Source organism: Erpetoichthys calabaricus, chromosome 1 (assembly GCF_900747795.2).
Source record: "Erpetoichthys calabaricus chromosome 1, fErpCal1.3, whole genome shotgun sequence".
Taxonomy (NCBI): Eukaryota; Metazoa; Chordata; class Cladistia; order Polypteriformes; family Polypteridae; genus Erpetoichthys; species Erpetoichthys calabaricus.
In genome coordinates this window covers 276,852,449-276,876,116 of record NC_041394.2, presented here as the reverse complement: position 1 = coordinate 276,876,116, position 23,668 = coordinate 276,852,449, and the positions used below count along the sequence as shown (strand labels likewise).

Here is a 23,668-nt window from a genome sequence, read left to right as displayed (position 1 = left end):
GGGGTCACGGAGACCTCAAACTATCACAACAGTTTATTCATCTTAACCAAGTGCTTGCCATTAGACAGACGATGATGCCAATAGCACTACTCTGCCGTTTCAATCACCCTCCCCACTTTCAGCTTCATCTTCATTAAGCGATGGATTAGACTAGAAATGTGGCATCAATCAACCATCTAATTGATCCAACCCACATTTAAGGCAAATTCATTCATAGTTGTCTCCAAGCATATAATTTTTGCATCTTGTCCAGTGAGACTACCACATCATAAGAGTGGTTCGAGTTCAGACATTCAGGGGCCATCTCATGAGGCACATCTGCTTGTTAACACCTGCTACTCCAAATAGCCAATCATATTGCTGCACCTTTAAACACACATACTGTATATGGCAGTATATATTATTTTTTGGAGTGATTTGTACCATTGCATGAATGAAAAAACAATTTTGCTTCTGAATATAAGACCAGAACTTTTACCCTAACTTCAAGACCCCTTATTTTGGTTATTCTATAAAAACAAATATTGTCTTTGAAATTATTTACCTGCATCTTAGACTTGCACATTTAAATCAGCACACTGCAAAATTTTTATTTTTGAAAACAATGAGCTCAGTGAATTCCTAGTCGTATATTAGTGATTATTCATTCATTTTGTTTGCAGACCACACAATTTCTTGTCTTAAATAGCTTTTCCAATTGTTTAATTGTTTTTCATTTGCATCTTTTCATGTTAACAGTACCTGTGATTAAAGGCAGGCTGTCAATGGTGGCAGTGGCATTCCTTACGGCATACAAGACCATATCAGCAGGTACCAGGTCCTCAGTCTGTCCAATTATACAGCACCCAACATCTTGTAGAATTTTTTTAACCTAAGGTAAACAGCAAAGTTTATTTTTATCAGGCCAAACAAAATAGCTTTGTGAATTTCTTCATTTCTAAAGAATTATGCAATTTTATCATTACTTTTAATATGAAAGAAACTAGGAATTCTGTATGATTAGGCACTGCTTCACAGTCCTTTATGTTTGTATTTTGAGACCACGGTATCCTTGTTTTGCTGAGGATAATCCTGTTGCTAAATACCCAGACTGAATAGCACACATTTCTCTTCTTGCTGATCTAATGGGCATCCCTCTGTGTCACACTGGAGTACAACTGGGGCATTCAAGAAGCCAAACAGTATTCTCACCAATTATTAGAGCTTAGAAAGGATGACGAAAACTCTGCATGCAATTCTTGAATCCCTTCTTCTGTTCAAGCACTGTAAACCCAGAGTTGCCACTAAATTCTCAAACAGGATGATGATCAGGCTATTTTTATTAACACAGTAATACAAACTCAAGTGTCGCCACCATCTTTCTGTAAACAGTAAATAAGTAAGAAGAGTCTGATGTTTGGATCCACTCTTGACACATCCAGTCCTGTATGTGGTTTATTACTTCTAGTGTAACGCTTACTGTAATAAAACGTCTATCTATCTTTTACATATACAGTTGAAACATTGATGAGTGCAAGATTTTGCCTTCTTTTTACAAGCAGTTTCTCATCAGGCCAGATTTCAAAATCAGCTATATATATTTTTTTTCAGCTTCTTTTTCAAAATCAATTTTTTTTTCAGCTTCTAGTCAACAATCATAACTTCCAAACCTTTATTCCATAATACAAGAGTATTGAGTGCAGTAATACCCATCGGGGACCCTCAATTTCACCACCAGGGTGTTCAGCTTAAATATTTTTCAACTATTGACCAAATTGGTGTCATTTCTCTGTTCTTCATAAACCATGTTAAAGTTTGCTTCTTATATTTAAAGATTTACTAGCTTGTTTTGTAGTTACTCATTAAGCTGTTGCCAGAGTTCCAGCAGAATCATAGTTTATTCCTGAGTTCTTCCAATAAGATGTGCCCAATGCACGGCTGGCTTCATCTGGGAGGCCTGTGAACACCGTCAGTAAAAACTCACTGATGAAGTTTCATTGTTCTATAGTCTGTCTCCATATTTAAACACAACATATTTCTGAGGTCCATTGTAAAACTGTTTAGGGTATTCCAACTGCTCTAGGACCACCCATGCCACAGTGAGCTGCGGTTTTTGTGCATCTTTTTATATTAATGAAGCCTCACAGCTTTTTCTATTTTAGGGAGCTTTGCATCAAATTAGAGCTGCTTTTATGTTTCCTCTTTGGTTTATTATCAGGTGTGACAGCTTCAATAACAGTTTCAACATTTTTACATTCAGGTTGATTCTAGAACCCTCAAATTTGTCAAAACTAAGCAAATTTCACCAGTCTGTCCTAGTAGTTTCTATTATATTCCATTTAGGAGTTACTTACAAAAATATTTTTATATCTTAACACTAACATATTTTGCTATTGACCTGGCTGCAACACTTTGCTTTAAGATGCTTGTCACAACAGTACCACAATTTACCATATGGAAAAGCCACATCTGCCATTTCTCAATGGCTGGGACCCAGGTCGTGTTTAAATAACATGCTGGAATTCTATGAGGAAGCAACAAAAGGATATAACTAGAGTGGAGCATATGATATTCTTTATCTTGACTCTCAGAAAGCATTTGATTAGGTGACACACAAGAGGTAAGAGGTTGGGCATCAAACTAAAAGAAGCTGGAGTTCAGGGTGATGTTTGTAGATGGGTGCAGAATTGGCTCAGACACAGGAAGCAGAGGGTGATGGTGCGAGGAACCTCATCAGAACTGGCCGATGTTAAGAGTGGTGTTCCACAAGGGTCAATGCTAGGGCCGTTGCTATTTTTAATATATATTGTGAGATTTTTGACATCCTGGCATCACCAAACAAACAAGCATTCGATAACCTCCCCCCACCAACTGTGCTGTGCGCTGAAACAGGCAGAAGCTGGTTGTCTGCGGCAATCACAACTGCAAGTTTGCAAGCTTACCGTGTAAAGTATCTGTTGCATGATGGGTGATGCAGGGAATGTTTAATACAGGCCACTAATCTGGCCATGTGCTCACTTTTCTGTTGTCTCTCCTCCTGGATGGACTTGCTTGGTGAAGGAGGCTATCTGTTTTTTCTAATCTGAAGAAGGGAGTTAATGCAGGACAAGTGATAACGTCAATATTGCTTGCTGTGTAAGTGTGTACTGAAGTGACACCTCCCACATGGATAAGTGCTTTGAGAATGTTCCTGTCTTGACAACAATAAAGCAGATTTTTTTCAGAAACATGGTCTCACCTTCTTCTCTCTAATGCAAGTCTGTGACCCACACATCACAATATAAATGAAGGATTTAGGAGTTGTAGTGGACCAACACTATCAACTTCCAGACAGAAGCCATTAAGAATGTTACGTTAAATAGCATGATGTGTGGAGTACAAGTCCAAGGAGGTTATGCTCAACCTTTATAATGCACTGGTGAGGCCTCATTTGGAATACTGTGTGCAGTTCTGGTCTCCAAGGTACAAGAAGAACATAACAGCGCTAGAAAAGGTACAGAGAAGAGCGACTGAATTGGAAAGCCAGTGGTTTAAAGTCTAAAGTCATTTTAATGTGAGAAATAAAACCAGCAATATCTGAGGTGCAGGACTTGGGAAGCAAAGAATCGAGTGAGAAGGAGGGTTTTGATTTGGAAATTAATGAAGAGACACAGAAAGGTGTCTCGTCATTAATTTCAAATGGTATTTTCATTTGATGAGTACATTTACTAACCCTAATGAGAATATTATGAGTACTGCCACTGGACATATAACAGTGATCACTGTGGACTGTGTGGATCATTTTCATGCATAACAAGCCATGTGCTCAGCTACTATCTCAATACAAGCCTTAACACTAGAATTTCCAGAGCCTACGAAAAAACTCGTATATCCGGCCCACCTTAAATCGCTTCTTAAAACCTTTCTCACCTCTCCGCCAGCGTCTTTTGTCATCTAAATGTACTGATAAAGACAAGCTGCCAGCAGCCGGCTATTCCATCCCCCCAACGACTTAGAACGTAAACAAGCTTTTCCCAGCTCATGCCTTGATTGATTATCTGGGAGTGAAGTGGAGTTTTAGAGTAGAAATAATAGATTGTTATTTGCAACACACGCATTTCATGTGTTGCATTTCTACAGTAATCTGTGTAAACACATTGTTAAAACAGAAACGGTTTACAATATTCTAGTAGCAAATGACAAAATGTAGGCATAAACTATATAATGTATGAAGCCTGAAGTCCAAATATCAAAGAAACACTTTCACAAAAGGTACAAAAAAAAAAAAAGCCACCGCCAAAAAAAGCCGCCTTAGTGTGCGACTTTGACACGCATTAGCTATCACTGCTTCCGTGGCGCAACAGTATCAGTTGCTGACTGGGAATCCAAAGGTCGTGAGTTTGATCCTGCACAACTCCATTTTGAGAAGTGTTCTTATTTTCACTATTTTAGAATAAAAAGATACATTTGATTTCAGTCTGTAACAGCCAGTGTAATTTATGATATTTGTAAAGGTTAGCTTTATTTTTTTTTTTAAATTCACTTTTCATTGTCTCAGTCGCGTTCAGGATACTTCCCTACCGCCCCCCACCTGACACTGCTGTTTTCACATAAAGACGCTCTATAGTTCTGCAGTGTATCACGATACATACGACCGCGTGTTTTTTTCCCCCAATATTGCCAGTCCCCACGTGTTGCTGTATGCTGTTTCTTTTGTACTCCCGGACATGCAGAGGAAAGCCTAGTAAAGAGCAGTAACTTCAGCGCTATATGCAATCATCAGACACTCCCCATCTGATACTGCTGTTTTCACATAAAGACGCGCTAAAGCTCTGCAGTGTACTGAAGTGTCTGCATGCACTTTTCGTGGCATTATACGTGTATTTTTTGAGTATGCCCATGTAGCTCAAACACAGGAACATATGTTGATGTAAAAGTATAAGAAAACAGGTGCACTTTTATTCAAGACTATAACCGAAGAAAAAAGAAAAAAAAAAAAAAAGTTACAGTAGGCAGTTCATATGACAGCTTGCGTGGTGGAATGCTAAGAACTGCTGATTTCCATTCTGTGCTATATAACTGTTAACATTTGAATCTGATGATTGCATATAGCGCTGTCTTATTCAGTGTGCGCAAGAACATGCAGGTGGCCAGTTGCTGAGTGCTACAACGCACATTTTAAAAAAAGAAAGAGACAAATATATGTGACGTTTTGAAGAAATCATTTTATGACACGAATAGTACCAATCAGAAAACATCGTCGAAGTAATGCAATATTATTTGAAAACGAACAGCGTCAGATCGGGTGTTAAGTTATACTGGCGCTGTTTGAGTTAGATCAGAAGCTGAATAAGCAGAAAAAGCTCCTGTTCTGACTCTAAGTAAAAAAGCATGAATTAATCAACAGAAATAACCGCGATTGACATTTTAAAGTTAACGATTTACAGTGCATACCAATTTATAAATTCAATGTCCGTTTGAGGAAAAAAAAAAAAAAAAACACGTTCTTCAAAGCTGGGAATCGAACTCACGTCTCTGTAGCACGACAGGGCTGTTGTGCCCCAAGTCAGCAAACCGTAGCGTTAAGCCACGGAAGCTGTTGTATCATCCTTGAACTTTTTGTGAAAATGTTTATTTGATGTTTGGACTTCAGGCTTCACAGATTCTATAGTTTATGCCTACATTTTGTAACATTTATTACTAAAATATGAAAAAGTTTCTGTTTTAGCAATGTGTTTACACAGATTACTGTAGAAACGGAACACGCATGAAATGCATGTATTCCAAATAGCGATCTATTATTTTCATTCTAAAACTCCAGCAGTTCAGTCACTCCCAGATAATCAAACAAGCCATGAGCTGGGAAAACTTAGTGAACGTTCTGCGACGGTGGAGGATGTAATAGCCGGCTGCTCGCTGCTCCTCTTAATCGGCACATTTAGAAGACAAAAGAGAGGTGAGAACGGTTTTAAGGTGGGCCGGATCTACAAGTTTTTTCGTAGACTCTGGTAATTCTAGTGTTAAAGGAGCCCTCCCTGTCCTCATGTCAGAATACCAATAATAATAACGAAAGACTAAATACTATTTACAAGCAGTTTCATTCTTCTTGATGGAAGAAAAAGTGCAAAGCATCTGCACAGATGGATCAGAAACAAAAAAGATGACACAACTGCAACTGGAGCTGTGACTTTAAATGATTGGCAGAGCCAATGAATTGATTGGAACTTGATTGGAAATAATAAACTGCAATTACCAGAACAAAAAATGGTACTTTACAAAATGAGACTCTGAAAAAGAAAACAAGAAAAACCAATAATCCTTACTGAAAGCCTCAATGGAGACCTTATTACGGTACAAACACTCCTGGTGTCCAAAGATTACAGTGAAAGCAAACAGAAGAGATGATTTCAACAACCTACAGACATAGTCAGATAGAACAGTGAGTCAAAACCGGGAAGGCAAAACACAACTAAGCAAACAATTATCAAAAGAGAAGATGAAATACAGGATAAAACTCAGGAGGAGGTTGTAACCAGAAGTCAAAATCCTACCAATTGGCCTACTTGAAAAAGACCTTAACTGCAGGAAATACAAGAAGTAGTTGTATCTAGAGAGGAATAGGGAATAGTGCAAATATCACCAGTTTTTATAGGAGTATCATCGCTCCCTGTGATGTTACCACCATGATAGCTGCAGTAATGAGACCAAAAACAAAATAGCAGTGTGGTTAAAAAAAAAAGAACCATAAGGAAAGTCAGCTTTTCCAATTCAAAGCAAAATGTGAAAATTCAGTAACAAATGAAATCTGGACATTTAAAAACCCCAAAAATCTAAAGCTGACAAATCTATAGAGCAAAAAGCAGCTGACACTTTGGTAAAGGCATGGCGACTTGCTGAGTAAGTGAAGCTTTTAAATAGTCATCTCAGGAAACTGAGGCTGCAATGACAGCAGCACCATAGAGTCCTAATCCAAAACAGGGGCACACCATGATGAAAGGTAAAGGTTGGGGTAAAGTAAAAATAAAATATACAAACAGGGTCGTATCACTACTGTGAGCTTTGCACTCCGACATCAGGTAAAAATGTACATTTTTCTTAGGTTTGGCTCTCCACGTGCATACACATACATTTTCCTACATACAGTATAAACATTGCGTTAATGTGTCCCATATTTAGTATTTGACATGAGTTTAGGAATAACATCAAAAGTCCTGAGAATGCTGTATGAATGAAAGGACAGATCTGTGGTTTTGACCTCGTCTTTGGTTTACAATTGCTCTCCCGGTCTTCTCCATTTCTCAGTCAACTATACCTTGTGTAAGGCATAACAGTCTGATAGTTAATTGTTTTGTCTCATGTTAAGTCTGGGTGTTTATTCATATTTACTGCTATTGTTTAATGATCTGGGTTGCATTATGTACCTTGCATTTTATTGTCTATGTTTTATACAAGCAAAGCTGAACATTGACAGATTGACAGAGGAAAAGATAATTTGGATAAAAAGGAGACAAAAAGAGAGAAGGAGAGAGACTGTGGATACCGGCAGTGTTTACAACACAGTGGAGCAGAGCGAGGCATGTTGCATCTTATTCCCAATTCATGCTTGTTGTTTTGTGAGGCATTTCCCGTAACGGTGCGATAATGTGGTTCGACTTATTAGACATTTGCTTTTTGCCAGGCATCTTCACTCACAAGTCCTGGAGGGTCACAGTGGCTACAGGTTTTGCTTCATTCAACCACCTTCTTAATTGATACATATTTCTTTGCTGCTAAAAATATTTTTAGTTAACGCACATGTTACAATTCAGAACCCTTAATTTTAATCAGTTGCATTCAGGTTTTAATTGTTCCTAGTCTTTTTAATAAGTCATGGTTAATAAGAAAATGCAAGTAACAAAGAAACCACCACCTCTCCAGCTAACATGATTCCAGTCATTATGGTGGAAGTGCATCATGAAGTATGTGTGTTAATAAAGTGTTTAGAAACAAATATGAGAGAAAAGATGAGGATTGTGTTGTCTACAAAACGTATAGATAATGTTTCTCAGAAAAGGAATCTCTACCATGTAATTAGTAGTTGTCCTGGATGAATGAAAGCACTAACAAATAGTACAGTTAAATACCACGTTTCACTATCAGCAAGGACTGTCTTCTAATTGGAAAACTCATTGGAACGAAAACCTGCAACTACAGCGGCCCTCAAGGACCACAAGTGAAGGTCTCTGCTATATGATAATACTGTTCATTATTGGTTAATAAACACACCGGTTTTTGAGATGATCTGAGACCATCAGGTTCAACATCAAAGTCGTTCCTTCAGAACAGTCATTCAACTTCAGCCAATCAACTTTTAAACTTGGTCTCTAACATCACAAACCAGAAAGTCCATGGAAAAGCATGCAAAACCTCCCATTTGAATTTTGAAAAAATGACCCATTTTTCCTCACAGCCAAAAAACGCATACAAAATCCTTCCACTGCGGTGGGTTGGCACCCTGCCCAGGATTGTTTCCTGCCTTGTGCCCTGTGTTGGCTGGGATTGGCTCCAGCAGACCCCCGTGACCCTGTGTTCGGATTCAGCGGGTTGGATAATGGATGGATGGAAATCCTTCCAGCATGCATGTAAGAAAAATCTAAGATAATTAGCCTGTTATTTAAAAAAAAAAAAACTTTATGAAGTGTGTGCATTCAAACTGTTATGAAGTCAAAAGAGGACTTTAAACCTGATTGGTTAAAGGTGAATGACTGTCCTCGAACAACAGCTCTCACTTTTCTCCAAACGCAACAAAAATCCCACACAGTTTCACATCCACACGGGTTATTTGGCTGAACCATTATTCTCTAGCTGCCTCAGCTCTTCCATTTTAGTACTTGCTACAGGACAACCACAACAAAATTTAATTCAATTGCATAGTTGGAACAAGACTGAAAATGGTGACTTTCTTACTCTATGGTGAGATTTTTACAGCCAGAAATGGCCTTTTTTTTTTCCCCAACAAAGAGTCCGAATGGAGACTTTGTGGAGCGCTGGTATGTAAAAAGATAATTGGAATACTTTTACCTGTTCACTGCTCTGATTAATATTAAATCCAGGTACAGATTCCAGTTTGTCTAGACTGCCTCCAGTATGAGCTAACCCTCGACCGCTGATCATGGGCACCTAAAGAAAAAAAAAAAACAACCTTATTTTGTTATTTTAGTATTGTATGTTAAAGCCATCTACTACATTGCATGCATACAGAATATATGCAGAGAATGACATTTAATTAATAATAGCATAGTTAGTAAATAGATATAATTTGATAAAGAGATATATAATTTCAGGAATATTTTGGCTGGAGTGTTTAATGACATCTGATGCTAAGCATATTCAGGCCCAGCTAGTACTTGGATGGGAGGCCAAAGAGGAAAAGCTTGGGTTGCTGTTGGAAAATGCCAGCAGGGGGCGCTTACCCTATTTTCTGAATGTGGACCCCATTGCTCCAGTGCAGTGATGGGAACTCTGTGCTGTAGAAATGGTGCTGTCCTTTGGATGAGACATAAAACTGAAGTCCTGAGTCTCTGTGGTCATTAAAGATCCCTGGGCATTGTATCACAATGTACTGGTTAAATAGACATTCTGGTCCCTTAATCATCCCCTGTCTCTAACTGGCCATCTGACTCACTACTTCACCACCTAATAGCTCATGTACTGGTACAAAATAGCACCACTGCACCATCTAGGTGGATGCTACACATGAGTGGTGGTTGAAGTGGCTCCCCACTCACTATGAACAGCACTTTGAGCAGTAAGAAAAGCACTATATAAATGTAAAGAATTATTCTTATACTTATCTGAATATACCAGGGCCACGCATTTAGTTTGTTTGATGTTGGAAATACTGCACTTACATTTTGTAGGTATCCTCCTCACAGTTACCTTCAGACAGAGGAGACAAACTCAAAACATGGGTGAATAAACCAAAGGAACACTTTTAAATCAATCCTTGACTGCACTAATGTAATATCAGTAATGGCCCTTGACAAGTGGGTGTAATGTGTGCTGACACCATTTCACGTGCTGCTGAGTATACAACAGTAGGTCAAGGTGATAGCAGGAATAACCTAACCTTGCCGTGCTTTGGTTTATGATTATCTAACAGCCTAAACAAAAGATAATGTATTAGAGGTTATTGTAGGTCCTGCTTTCATTACCATTTTTGACCTTTAAATCTTTTCCTTTGAGTAAAACATCTTGCATCTTTCTAATTCTCTAAACTAAATACATTAGTAATTTTGTTATTAGGTAACAAACTGTATAGATTGGCCCTTTTATGAACAACAGGTTTTCAGGTCTGAAAATTCGTGAAGCCACATGACACAGTTAATATAATATAACGTGTGGAGACTTTGGACTACTGATCTATAGAGTACTTTACACAGGTGTTTTCTAGGCAACAGGTTAACATATACTGCAAATGTTGAAAAAGTGTAAAAACACACCAATATGTTGGAATAATACATTACAATAATGAAAGCTGATCTCCAATTAGAGCTCATAAGGACATAAAAAAAAATTTCCAAAGGTGAGGACTCCATCCAGGCCAGTGATTTTGGCAGGCTAAAGATACGTATCGTCCATACATTTATTTATTTTCTAATCCTACAGTGGCAAGGCAAAGTCTTTGAATGGGGAATTACACAAATATAGCCTTTACTTCATTGTGTTTTGGGTATTTAACACATGTATGAAATTAGGACCAGGGTGGCACAATGGCGTAGCAGTTAGAGCTGCTGCCTCAAAACTCCAGAGTCCTCAGTCCAGTTACTCTGTGCACTGTGTCGACATTCTCCAAGTCTGTATGTGTTTTCTTGCTACGTCCTGAAGAAGGGAATATTAAGTTGACGGACAACTCTAAATTGGTCCATTATGAGTGATGTGCATGTGTTGTCTCATTCAGGGTAGGTCCCCACTTTTTGCCCAGTGCATGCCAGAATAGACATCATCTTTCCACAACCCTAAACCAGATACACAAGGTTAAATGCATAGAATTAATGGCTGAATACCTTGCATCCACAGGCGGCCAGTGCAGGTGCCAGAAGCAGGCTGACTTTGTCACCTACACCTCCTGTTGAGTGCTTGTCCACAACAAATTTCTTCCACTCTGCTGGCCACTGAAAAACCTCTCCTGACATCATCATCTCCTGCGTCAGTGCCAACGTTTCTTCGTCAGTCATCCCTTTTAGCCAAACTGCCATGAGCATTGCACCTGAAAGCAGCCATTAAAATACTGCCAAAGTAAAACAGGCCCTCTTTTGTACTCTAAAATGTTTAGAACATGAAGCATTAAAGACCCCATCCTTAAAGTCGGCATGCATTTTACTATAAGTGAAAACTGTAATTTCAATTCAGGAATACTTAATGTGAAGGGTTATCTGGCCGCTAAAATAGAGCCAGGGTACCAACTGGCAGGAGACAGTCTCAGTAAAACTACCAAACATGGGCAGATAATTTAGCAAGGCACTGATGGAAATCAGGAGTTGTTAGGGAAAAATAGACTGGTTCACTGGAATTAAAACCTTGAAGTACACTAGAGTGGAAACAAGATAAAGATTCCCCAAGAGTGACAGTCCATGGCATTAGATGGCAGAACTCAGCTTGGATACTGCTGACAGCATAGATAAGGAGATAAGGTGACACAATATACTAAAGGCAATGATGTTCATTTCCCAGATTTGACAAGTGGGGGCAACATCAGCCTCTTCAGAGCAGAAGAACCAGAAACCTGGCTGAAAGACACTGATGTTTAAGGGCACACAGTTCTCAAGGTTTCAAGGTCAGAAACCTGAAGTGAGAACAAGATGAATGACTTTAAAGGACCCCATGCTAAAGATAGTAAGTCCAGAAATGGGGGGCGAGCTAGGGTGAGGTCCCACTGGAGGGATGGAGGAAGGGCAGAAGAAAGAGAATGAGACCAAGCCCTTGGGAGGACTAGGAGACAGGAAAGGGGTATGTATCGGTGGGAATCCCACCTAACGGACAAAGTCAAAGAAGTCTGATTTAGCTTGATCCACTTGGGCAGCCAGGACTTTGTGTATCATTGCTTTTTTTGTACATTCTGTTCTGCCATCAGTCATCCCTCCCTTGTTTGTTTTGTTTTGAATAAGCACACCATTCTTTGGGAAATCTTTGTCCTTGGCCTCATTGTGGATGTGAAGAGACCAAAAGCTTTCCTATTTGGACAGAAAAAATAAACAGAATCAGGAGACACCCAGTCAGTGGGATAATATAAACCTGACTGAACATTATGTCTTCTTCTTCGCTATCAGTGTGGCTGTCTGCAGCGCAATATTACTTCTACTATAACATTACCAGCAATTGAAAAAGCAATAAGAGATTCTCTGTTCAGAACTTCAAAAGAGCAGGCTTGACATATACCTATCTGGCACTCTTGCATATTCTTGTTTTTGATAGACTTGATGAAAAAATTAATTTCCTCCTTGCTCAGCTGTTTCCCATCTCTTTTCTTTTGAATCAGCTCTGTGAAAGTGATGTGTATCCCTTCAGAAGACATGGCTGTAAAACACAAGTGTAAATTATAATCAATAGTATTGCCAGGCAATGCTAGATCTTTAGAAGCTGACCTCACTGGATATTACAGTTTCAAATTTGAAGAAAGCTTACCAAAGGTGCGTGTCTTCAATGTTTCCAAAATTGGACAGCCACTGAGATGTCAAAGGTTCAAATGTTGAATGTAAAAAATGTCACTATCCGAGCAAATTTGTTATATAGTTCACAAAAAAATTAAAGCACAACCAAAAAAAAGACTTATGTTGCATTACTTAAGTTACATTTATTCAATTTTCTGCACCATTACAGAACATTTTTAAATATGTCAGAAAACTATGCCCTTGTATGTTACCACTCTCACACAAAACTCAGTCTACCTGAATGGTTAACACCAGCAGCACAGAACATTCCATTTCCATGTGAGCTTGGAGGTGAGATACACTAAGGCAGCAATAACAGTCTGTACTTATCTCTTTAACACTACTGTATATATATTCTAAAGGCAAACAGAACTAACCAAATACCGACACTATGTGTACACACATTTTTTTTACTAATTACAAATATAGGGGCCGCAGTAAAGTACTCTGAAAGCAGTAGTGCCTGAGTGGCAGAGCTCATAATTGTTGTAAAGTACATGCCCTCCCAGAGTCGTTTAGCAGGTTAGTGCAGCGGCAGACGTGGAAGACCATGAATGAATTAGTGATGGTGATGGAAAAGCATTGTGAAACCCTTTAACCTACCTGGGGTGTAGAAAAGAAAGGAAAAGCAGATTCTCCAAGCAACACGGCCAGACACACGAATACTGAAACCTGAACTTCAATGGAAGGATGTCCTCCTCTTTGCTCTTTCAAGTGTGAAAAAGGCAGCCTGTGTTATACCCGACTATGGACACCAACATGAGCCGTCATGGAATGCAGCAGTGGTTTTTCTGCTCTGGTTCTCTGATTCTCTCTTTAATCCTTTCTACATTACTTTAGCAGTAATGTCTTCACTGTTACTGCTTGTTATGTTATCCTACAACAGTATTTATTCTAAATAAACAGACCACAGTCACTGGCATTCACAATGAGGCCCACTGCTATCCATTTGCATCATCTGCCCTAACACTTAAGGCATATCTATGGGTAGTACTTAGTGTTCCTCTCCAACCCTCCATTCACCACAATTATTGGGTTTGATTGGCCTGAAATAATAAGCGAGGCTAATTCCAAATTGACTAACCTTTCTGAAGAACAGTTGTTTCCTTCTACATCTAAGAGACCTTCATAGTCTGTATTAGGTATGCTGTACGGCAGCGGTTCTCAAACTGTGGGGCGCGCCCCCCCTAGTAACAAAAAAGGGGGCGCAAATGTTGCCATATGTGGCGTAATTTCACTACTTGTAGGGAAATTTTAAACTTGTAGTGGTGTATCAGCAGCAAAAAATATAGGAATAAATTTTATTAGGGTTTCAAAAAAACGTTAGGGGGGCGCGATTAAAACTGTTATGAAAACTCGGGTCGCAAATACTTAAAGGTTGAGAAACACTGCTGTATGGCCAAGTGTGCTTCTAAAGGCATAGGCATTCATGATGATGGGGTGTCCATAGCAATATGTCATCAAGTTACACAATCACATTGAGTTACTGTACCCCTGGTGCATGGTTATGTACAAAAAACCCAGTGTGCACAGACTCAGTCTCCCGCTGGAGTTTGCAAAGCATGATAACACAATTGTATAATAACTAAGTCATGGTACTTTTACCCTCTTCCGATTCCAAATTGCTGGCATGTTGTCAAGGATCTTCCAAAATGAAAGAAAAGGAAGGCTCTATTTGACTTCTCGGTAGTGCATCCCAACAGGTACCCAATGGGTATTAAATCTAAAGCTTCGGAAGGTCGCAACACTCCTAAGATTAGTCACTTATTTAATTTTCAAATACAAATTAGTTGAACTTTACCGACTCAAAAAATGGCAACTTGAGCATGTGTCTTGTGACAGGTGGCCAATATCATAGACTCAAACCAGGACTGACTTCCTTATTTTTGTCACAACACTGTCACCAACTCCAGGGTAGTCATATAAGAGCACCTTTACCAACTCCCTGAGGTCAGAAATCAAAAAGATGCTCAACCTGTTAGTAATAGAAGTGGAGGCAATACATCTTTGGTGCATTCCCTTCTTGCTTCTGCTGAAATTCTAAGGGTAACGGAATGATTTCTGCCAACTTAATTGAGTCTCCCATTCTGAGGACTACTCTATTTTAGGACTTGATTACCTTATTGCGAGACTTTATGAATTCATTTCCTTTGCACTTTAGATATGATGAAAAGGTATTAGCAAATAACTTTGACCTCTGCTGCAAAAGAGAAAACCACCTTTAGCACTCTTTCAAAGTCCCAGATACACCAGGAACACTCCATTCATAATGTGGCATTCTAAGGCCAGGTTTATACTTTACGTGATGTGACACATGCTCCAGTAGATGCTACTGCTACGCAAGCATTGTACTGTTCAAAACTTGTGCGTGTACTTTATGTAAATCTGGAGGAATCCACCAGGTGGCAGTGCAACAGGTTCAGTGAGAACAGGTTCAGCTTCGCTGTGTTGTGAATTGCCTGAAACATCCATTAAATTTGATGACACCTTACCACAATATCTCTGTAAAGGATGTTTAATGATTAAATCCATCAATCCAGGGATGTGCCCATTCCAGCTAGCATTGGGCACGAGGCAGAAACAATCCCTGGATGGGGCATCAGTTCATCGCAAGGTGAATACAAGCACTCACATACACCAGCGTCATTTTAGCGTCACCAAATCCCCAAATCTGCATATCTTTGGAAGGAAACCGGAGCACATTGTGGACACCCAGCAGGATAACATGCAAACTCCAGCAGGGAATACCAACGATGCGATTCCCTGTGAAACAGCAGCGCTAACCCTCCGCCACTGTGTCACCCCCATGTGAGTAATTATTAGCAGTATTCATTATTTAAATTAAATTAACCATTTATCTGTAAAATGTAACATACATTCTTTAATGCATTTCATCATGAAAGTGATATCAAGTATAAATCTAAGGATTCTAAATGTGCAGAGAGTTGGAATATCAAACATTTAATGTGTTCTGTGTGGTGATCTATTGCTGCTTGCCTCTGACGTCAGTTCAGGAGGAAGCCCCAGAAGCAGGTAGCGATTAACAACTGGGTCGGTTTTAAGATGATGTTTACGACGGTCTGATTTAATAATTAAGTAAACTACGAGGTTAAAGTGGACATTGAGATTTAAGCCGAAATTTCCACTTTAAATCACAAAATAGACCTTTTCACCATGTCCTTAATTTTTTTTCTCTGTAGCTCAAATACAGCGCTGTACATTATGTTGCTGTTGTGCAAAAAAAAAAAAAAAAAACACGGCATAGTAGATGGTATGTGAGACTTTTAAAATGTATCGTGAATGCATTTGTGTGTCAAAATTTTGCTTCACCACATCGAACCATTCAAACATCGAAGCACGCACACCGATCTCGTAGGATCCGCAAAGCGGCTTTCTGTCACATGTAGATAGTAAACAGAGACTCTGACGTCACATTCCAACTTTTAGCACACTGTGCCCCCCGACTTTTTGCTGGGACTACAACTTGTGCACGTGTCACATTTATTTCTGAGGACCTGCTCAGAGGACACATCAAATGAATGCTGGGAACACGTGGCAGCCATGATGCATGCGCGTACACGTTCTGAGCGTGAAGTATAAACGAGCCCTAAGAAAGACATTGCTGTTAGTCTGCCAATAGCCAAACGTTTTTCATAACTGAAGCACATTAATTCCCATTTGACAAATATGTTCTGAGATCTTTCAGAGAATGAAGACAGGAGTTTTGAGGTAGTTTAGCTAGAGAGTGGCAACGTGTTGAATATGGATTAACACATGCAAAGAAGAATTTTGCAGTACTCTGTACATATGAAGATCGATCCTATAAATCTTGCAGATATTGGCAATAATATGTCCTTCCCTTTGGTCTTTTAGGGGCCCCAGTGACCTCCCAACACCTGGCAGATAAGCAGGCGTTCTTACAGACCCCAAAAGAATCAGGTCTATATATTAACCCAATCTAATGTGATCTAATAAAGGCCAAATTTTTGGGTTATGTGGGGGTTCAAGGTTGGCAGATTTCCAAAACAGCAGCTATTTATACCTGGTGCTAGCCAAAAACTAAAAGCTAAGTACAAGCCTTTCTCGGACTTGCATGGTTTTATAGATGGTCTATAGGTTTTCTGAGGGGGTTGCTCTAGGAACAGATATCTGTGGGATAAAACACAAGTATTGAACAGGCATTTCTCGACCAGAAGAAGGCTCTTACTAAGGTGCCAGTTTTCTGCTTAGCTAAGTCCTCTTCACTCTTTGTTGTGTAGGGTAACACATCTGAGACTGACATGGCAGTTTTCACACTCTCCTTGCAAAATCCAGGAGCTGGCACCAATGCAACTGGCTTTTTTTTACCTCAGTTTCACAGTACTGTACAGTATGTGGGCGGGTGTTCCTTCTTTACAGCAGCTTGCTTGATCTGAGCTTTGCGACACTCACATGAGAAAATGTTAATGAAGTGGGTTATATACTTGGAACAGAGAAAGGAAAAGAATTTGTGAAAGCCAAGGAAAATAAAAGGCAGGAGTGGAGCCTCATAGTAATGAATACAATATTCCACAAGTTTTTATACTTAAATAGTAAACTGGAGTGTTAATATTCTTAATTGTCGGTGCATGTTGGCATATTTACATCTATGCATGAGTAAAAGAAATGTTATTATTATTTCTATTTATAAGCATATTACAATTTTAGTAGTTTATGATCACATGATGGAAGGAAGGTATATTACCTGATGTCATCACCATGTTAGTACATAGTACAACATTCCTGGCATCCAAGATTTTGAATATCTTCACACAAACCTTACTAGCTAGTGCAAAAAATAAGTTTAGGGAATTAATACTTTACATAGACTACAAGTTTTGATTTGCATATTGGGTTTAGGTTTTCTAGTTCATTTAAATTTTTGGCCTGCACTTCTTTCTCAGGCAATGGGCCTGAGTTGCCTCGAAAGCTTGCATATTGTAATCCTTTTAGTTAGCCAATAAAAGGTTTCATTTTGCTTGACTTTTCACTACATTCATAATGGCTAACACAGTACAACACCCTAGTACTACAGTTTTTTGACCACAAGTTTTGCCCTTCCATGTCCTGATTTTGATTTAATTTTATTTCCTAGTAATAATCTCATTCTGGTGGTACATAATCTTGGACCTTTAACATGACGTATTGGCTGCATTCCAAATTTGAGCATTTACAGCATAATTAAGGTTAAATATTCTTTTTGCAAGTTTAAAAATAAATCAAAAGATATAATTTTGACAATAAAAAATTCCTATGCTTCAGGGTTAGGAAAAGACACAGATCAACTGGATATTGGTAGAGCAGAAAGTTTGATCAGATCAGGTCTTATAAACCAATTACGTATTAAGAAAATACCACTTAGATTCAATGTGTTGTCGCTAGACCCAATCAGTAGTGGATGTAATACACAAATGCAACTGTAAAAGTACAAATTTAAATTCCTCATTTTTTATTACTCAGAGCATTATTTAATTCATAATTTTGCTTTACCCTTGGCTTAAAAAACAATTTCCAAATAAACTGGGTCAGCAGGGAAATGGAATGTTGGGATTCCTTCTTTTCTGCAGAAATTGCTTACAAAAGATCGAACAAACAAGCTTTAGTTGTTATACAGTAGAAAAATTGCCTTCTCCATATCACAATTTAATAAGAGATTTTGTGGCAATGGAAGTTAAATTAAAGAAAACTTGCAGCCATCCAGCAGCCCTATTAAGGCAGGGACTTTCTTTGTTCAGTAAAAAAGATGTTTCCCTTTATCGTTGTAATGATTATCTAAAATGTCTATTACAATAATTACATTGCAAGTCACTTGTATTAGGTGGAGTGATGAGTGACAGACTACATTCAACACAGCAAATGGACATTTTGAGTATCAGGTAATACCTAATGGACTGGCAAACATTCTCACAGTCTTTCAGTCTTTTGTTAATGACATCTTCCGAGATATCGTGGAAATATAACGATTTTAGCTGCCACTGTGGGTAAAGAGCCTGTGGATATTGTGATTAGATAGGCACACAAAAGATTCTCCCCAGAGAATCCCTGAAGGTTAATTATGTATACTTCAGTTTAGTCCTATGGTCCTATAGAATGTCTGAACACCCATGTATAACCCAGACTACAAAAAATGTACATTTTACTGGGAAAATATGCCATAAAGTTAAAAATATGTACTAGCTAGGTGAAGTCTACAAAAGAGCCAAACCAAGGTAAGGTGTACCAATGAGGTTATTACAGCCTATACCTGCTCCTAGTCATCCATGGACAGGACTCCCAATGGATTTTATCACTGATCACCCTCCATCTCATGGAAACTGTAGTTGAAGACTTTCTCAAAATGCATGCATTTTCTGGCTCTTAGGAAATAATCCTTTTTTGAAAAACTTCCTGCTGTTTTTATTAAGTGTTTTTTTCCTGCATGGAATTACAAGATCTGCTATTTCTGATTGAAGAGAGCAATTTATTTTCTTTTTGGTTGTATTTTTGTTCATAATTAGGGACGAAATAGGATCCCTATAAATCAGGGATTACTCAGATTCTTTAACGGAAGCTTTTATTTAAAGCAGTGGTCCAAGAGATGGTAGTACAGTGTCAGTACACTATTCAGCAAGAACTCAAAAAGGACTTTTTACAAAAGAGATTATTTATAAAGCAATGAGAGACTGTTTAAATGCAACCCCAAATCAGAAAAAGTTGGTACGGTAAAGAAAATACCAAAAATAAATAAATAAATAAATAAATAAAGCAGGGATTCTTAAATTTACTTTAACTTTTATTTCATTGCAGACAGTATGAAACCAAGATATTTCATATTCTGTCTGGACAACTCCATTTCATTTGTTAATATGCATCTATTCCTGCATTTCAGGCCTACAACACATTGCAAAAAGTTGGGACGGGGTAAATTAGGTGTCAACAGGCGACTGTAATCATGATTTGGTATAAAAGCAGTATCCACAAAAGGCAGAGTCTTTGAGGAGCAAAAATGGACAGTGGATCTCCAGTTTGTCAAGAAATGTATGAGAAAATTATTCATTTGCATTTTCCATATTGTCTCAACTTGTTCTGATTTGGTGTTGTAGATAAACAGGCTGTTAGAAAATGACACATATTAATATTTGGTTCACTTATCTACATTTGTACATTGAACAGTTAATCCTGAAGCTATTTTATTCTTTTACAACTTTCTGATTAAATGAAATTCTGCATTTTTATGTTTGAGTATACAGTATAGGTTTTGTATTAACAAAATATCTAAAAATGTCTCATATGTGAAATCTTCAAAATCGTGAATAATGATACACTCGTGTGTTTCTTTAAAGATGATTAACAGAAATGTCCAGAACAGATTAAGCTGCAGCTAATATAAAAAAAATGAATCTGATCCAAAAAGATGAATAAAAGAGAGAAAATACTGTACAAGAATAGAGGTAATAAACAGAAAGTAAAAAAAGTTATTGAACATGAAAGACATATTGTGGTGAGTGAGCATATATAGCATCTTTATTTAGTATTTAGTCCAGCTGCCCTCTGAAGCATTTACAGTACAATGTTCTGTTGCAGTCAAGTGTTTTCAAAGCCATATTACTGTATTATTGTATGTCCAGTTCAGCAGTCTAATAATCCAGACTTTATAAAATCTAGGCAATACTTCTTGTACAGTCTGTACAGTACAATGGAATGTTCATACAGTCTATACAGTATAGATTTTGAAGCTCAAAAAAATGTTGCATAAAAATAAAACTTCTCTACTTTTGGACCGTTACTCTGGGTCTGCAAGGCTCGGAAGGGCAACTGAGGAAGTCATCTTTTTCTTATACTGGTTTACAGGGGCACCCAATGAGGATGGGGTCTTTTGCTTCTCATCCTGGTCATCAAGCAGAGATTGAAAATGCTTGAGGTGAGAGTGGGGACTCCAAGAAGGTTTATTTTGAGCTCTGGCATCTAAATTTGTAATAAGTAGCACCTGAAACGGTCCCTTCCAGTTGATTCCAAGATGTCACTGGTGAAAATTTTTATCATCAGTGGCTGGCTAGGTAGATACAAGTGTACAGACACACATCTTTGTACTGGAGTGAGGAAACGTTTTAAAAGGCTTGGACAATTCTATGTAACACTGAAACATTAAATCAGACACAAGTTGAATATTTTTGTGTCTTTCGGAGATCTGGAAATCTTGAATAACCTTTGGATGCTCAGCTATAATTTAACATGGACTAAGTCCTGTGGTGTGTCCAGGTGCATTCCCAAATTGCCTGAGGAGCACAAGCTGCAGCAATAGTTTGTCGTCTGTCCATAATAATTTCATATTCTATGTGAAATCAATCAGCCTGAAAACACAAGTTCTATTTTACAAAATTTTGCTTTATCCAAACTAGGCAATTTTCTGTCTATAGTACATGTCAAATTAGTAGTGAATCTGAAAGTTGTTCCAGTTCTCCTAAATGCTGTTTTAATGCCATATGATACAGTTGACAAATTCTAAAAATGGAGGTTAATAATTCCATGCATTTTATGTACAGTATCTTCTACAGTGAACGCATATAATAACTGTACATCATAACAGTATTGAACGAAATTCATTAGACATGTTAATTACCTATGATAAAGCATGTTGAGGCTTCAAGGCAAAGTACTGTATGTAGAGGAAAGATTAGCCACAAGTTGTATTAATTCATCCCTATGTATATTCAAAACTTGCCAATGGATAGATGGATAGAATTTTTACAGAAGCTCAATTGTGAATCATGGGTTTTGTTTTGAAATTTTGTTTCCTATGCAAAAATCAAATGCGGTGCGATGAAGGACCCAGTTCACGACTGGCAGCCGCGTTTAAACAGGGAGTCCTTCAACTGTGGTCATCCAACGCGCAGCGCGCGCCAGGTCGCTAGTAAATAAATAAACAACAACAGCCACCCTTAAATGCACACCAGAATTTCTAAAAAGAAAGAATGTAGAGAAAAGCCAACCAAAATGACACATTTTATTGGCCAACTAAAAAGATTACAATATGCAAGCTTTCGAGGCAACTCAGGCCCTTTCTTCAGGCAAGATTACACAACTCCTGTGGTAGGGTGACTGCTTAGGCACTGAAGATTGCTGGGCTAGCATAACCATACACCTCAACTTTTAGCTTCTCAGTGTCTGTTACATTTCCAGGTATTGCTGACATCAAGTAGCCTACAGATCCTCTTCGCTTGCTTTGTCTCTTCTCCCAAGTTTGCAGTTTGTCTGAAAGGCATTTAAGACAAGCCAGCACTCAGGTGTGCAATGACTGCAGCAGATAATTGGTAATTTTTAGAATCCATTTAGATGATTTATTGGCCATCTTTCACCAGCCCTTCAGCGTCTTATACCGATACTGCTTCTGGAGTGGGACAATAGTAAGACTAAAGGTGAAAGACTGTATATCCAATTTTCCACAGTTGTTATTTTACCCAGATTGATAAAAATGCAAATATTTCTTTTAAACTAGCTTCCATCTCTTATGCATAAGCTATCTTTAAGTAAAACATTTAAGTGCCAAGAAACGTGTCCTATTTTAAATTCCAAACCTGTATCTTTCTGTAATAATGGACATTACAGTACACAGTTCTTAACATCCCCGTTCCTCTTCAGTCGTTGCTAACAAGCAATCAGCTTGTAAAATTTCTCAGCCAATGCGGATTCTTTATTTACCACATTCTGAAACCTAACTCGACTAGACATTCTTCTTCTACATTTTCTTGCCCAATGTCCCAGTTTGCCACAATAATTGCAGTTACCCAGAACTCTTACTCTGATAATTGATTCCCACTGTGTTAAACTATAGAGGTGGGATCTTGGTTGACATGTCTTGAATCTTCCTTGAATAGATTACTTTAGATTGATTACTGTACATGTACTAATCTTTTTCCAGGACATGTACATACCATAATTTTTTAAACTAATTGAAATGATCTTAAACTAAGAATCATTGAAAATTTTAACTGCTTTTTAGTATTCCTGCTTTTTTAAATACATAATTCATACTTCAGTTATATATTGTCTTTGAACAGCTGCAGTTGAGGTTAATTAAATCTGCCAAGTGGTTTTTGTCTTTGCATGGTCACTTATTTGGCAAAACGTAATTTTAGTTGAGTCCTCTTTGGCTGTTCTGCTGAACTCAGCCCACCTCCAGCTATAGCCATTTGTTTTGTCTGTATGGTCTGTTAGCTCTCAGCCAATCAGCAGTTGCAATGGTATCTTGTTCTGCACAGCTGCACCCTTTTTGTTCTTTTCTGTGCAGATATTGAGTCCCAACCAATGAATAGCTGCCCCATACCTAATTATCTGCTCATCCAGCCAATCACTTCTAAGAACCAAGTGTTGCATCCATCTCTTTCCTATTTGCTTGCTTGCTATTACATCAGCAGTTATTGTTTAATTCAGCTCTCCAGTTTAGTGATTTTTAAATGTTCTATTACATCCAATGGTTTAGAACATGACTCCTTCCTGTCAGAGGTGGCCGTGATCTTAGTGATCCTTCCTGGTCTGCACCCTGGCTTACCCTTCACACTCAGTAGTATTGCTCCGTTTGTTTATATGTTAACACTTAGCTGTGTAATTTGTTGGTTGTCAGCCCTGCTTAAAATACATGCTGGACCAATCTGTCATGATCAATTAGACAATACTGTTTATACAATATAGATAAGTACCAAGGTACAAAGAAAATGATGCAGTATTGTAATTAAAATTAGAAAAACATTACATTCACTTTCAGAGGAATTGCTCAAAAAAGTCTGTTTTTTGCAAGCCTTTTTAACATTATACTGAACTAGTACTACATGTTGCATCACTGTAAACTCCCTTGTTATCTCATAATAAGCCTAATTCTGCTGACTTGTCCTTGTGACAGAATTTAATATAACTGTTTATAGTTTTATTTTCATAAAATTGTATTGGTCTGAGGGCAGTGGTAGCGCTGCTACCTCATAGTAGTGACACCAGGGTTTGTGTCCTGGGTCCTCCCTGCGTGGAGTCTG

General features: G+C 38.2%; 1 protein-coding gene across 2 annotated transcripts in view; it reads right to left on the bottom strand.

The window, feature by feature from the left end:
* The window catches only part of tymp (thymidine phosphorylase), a 50,812-nt gene that overhangs the window by 23,823 nt on the left and 3,321 nt on the right, over nt 1–23,668 (bottom strand). For both annotated transcript variants that reach the window (XM_028815354.2, XM_028815344.2), the window contains exons 2-5: nt 12,376–12,513; nt 11,004–11,206; nt 9,019–9,117; nt 742–871 (exon numbers count right to left, since the gene is read on the bottom strand). In XM_028815354.2, coding sequence (XP_028671187.1) covers nt 742–871; nt 9,019–9,117; nt 11,004–11,206; nt 12,376–12,511 — 568 coding nt within the window. In that variant the 5' untranslated portion in view covers nt 12,512–12,513. The remainder of the gene's footprint in view (nt 1–741; nt 872–9,018; nt 9,118–11,003; nt 11,207–12,375; nt 12,514–23,668) is intronic.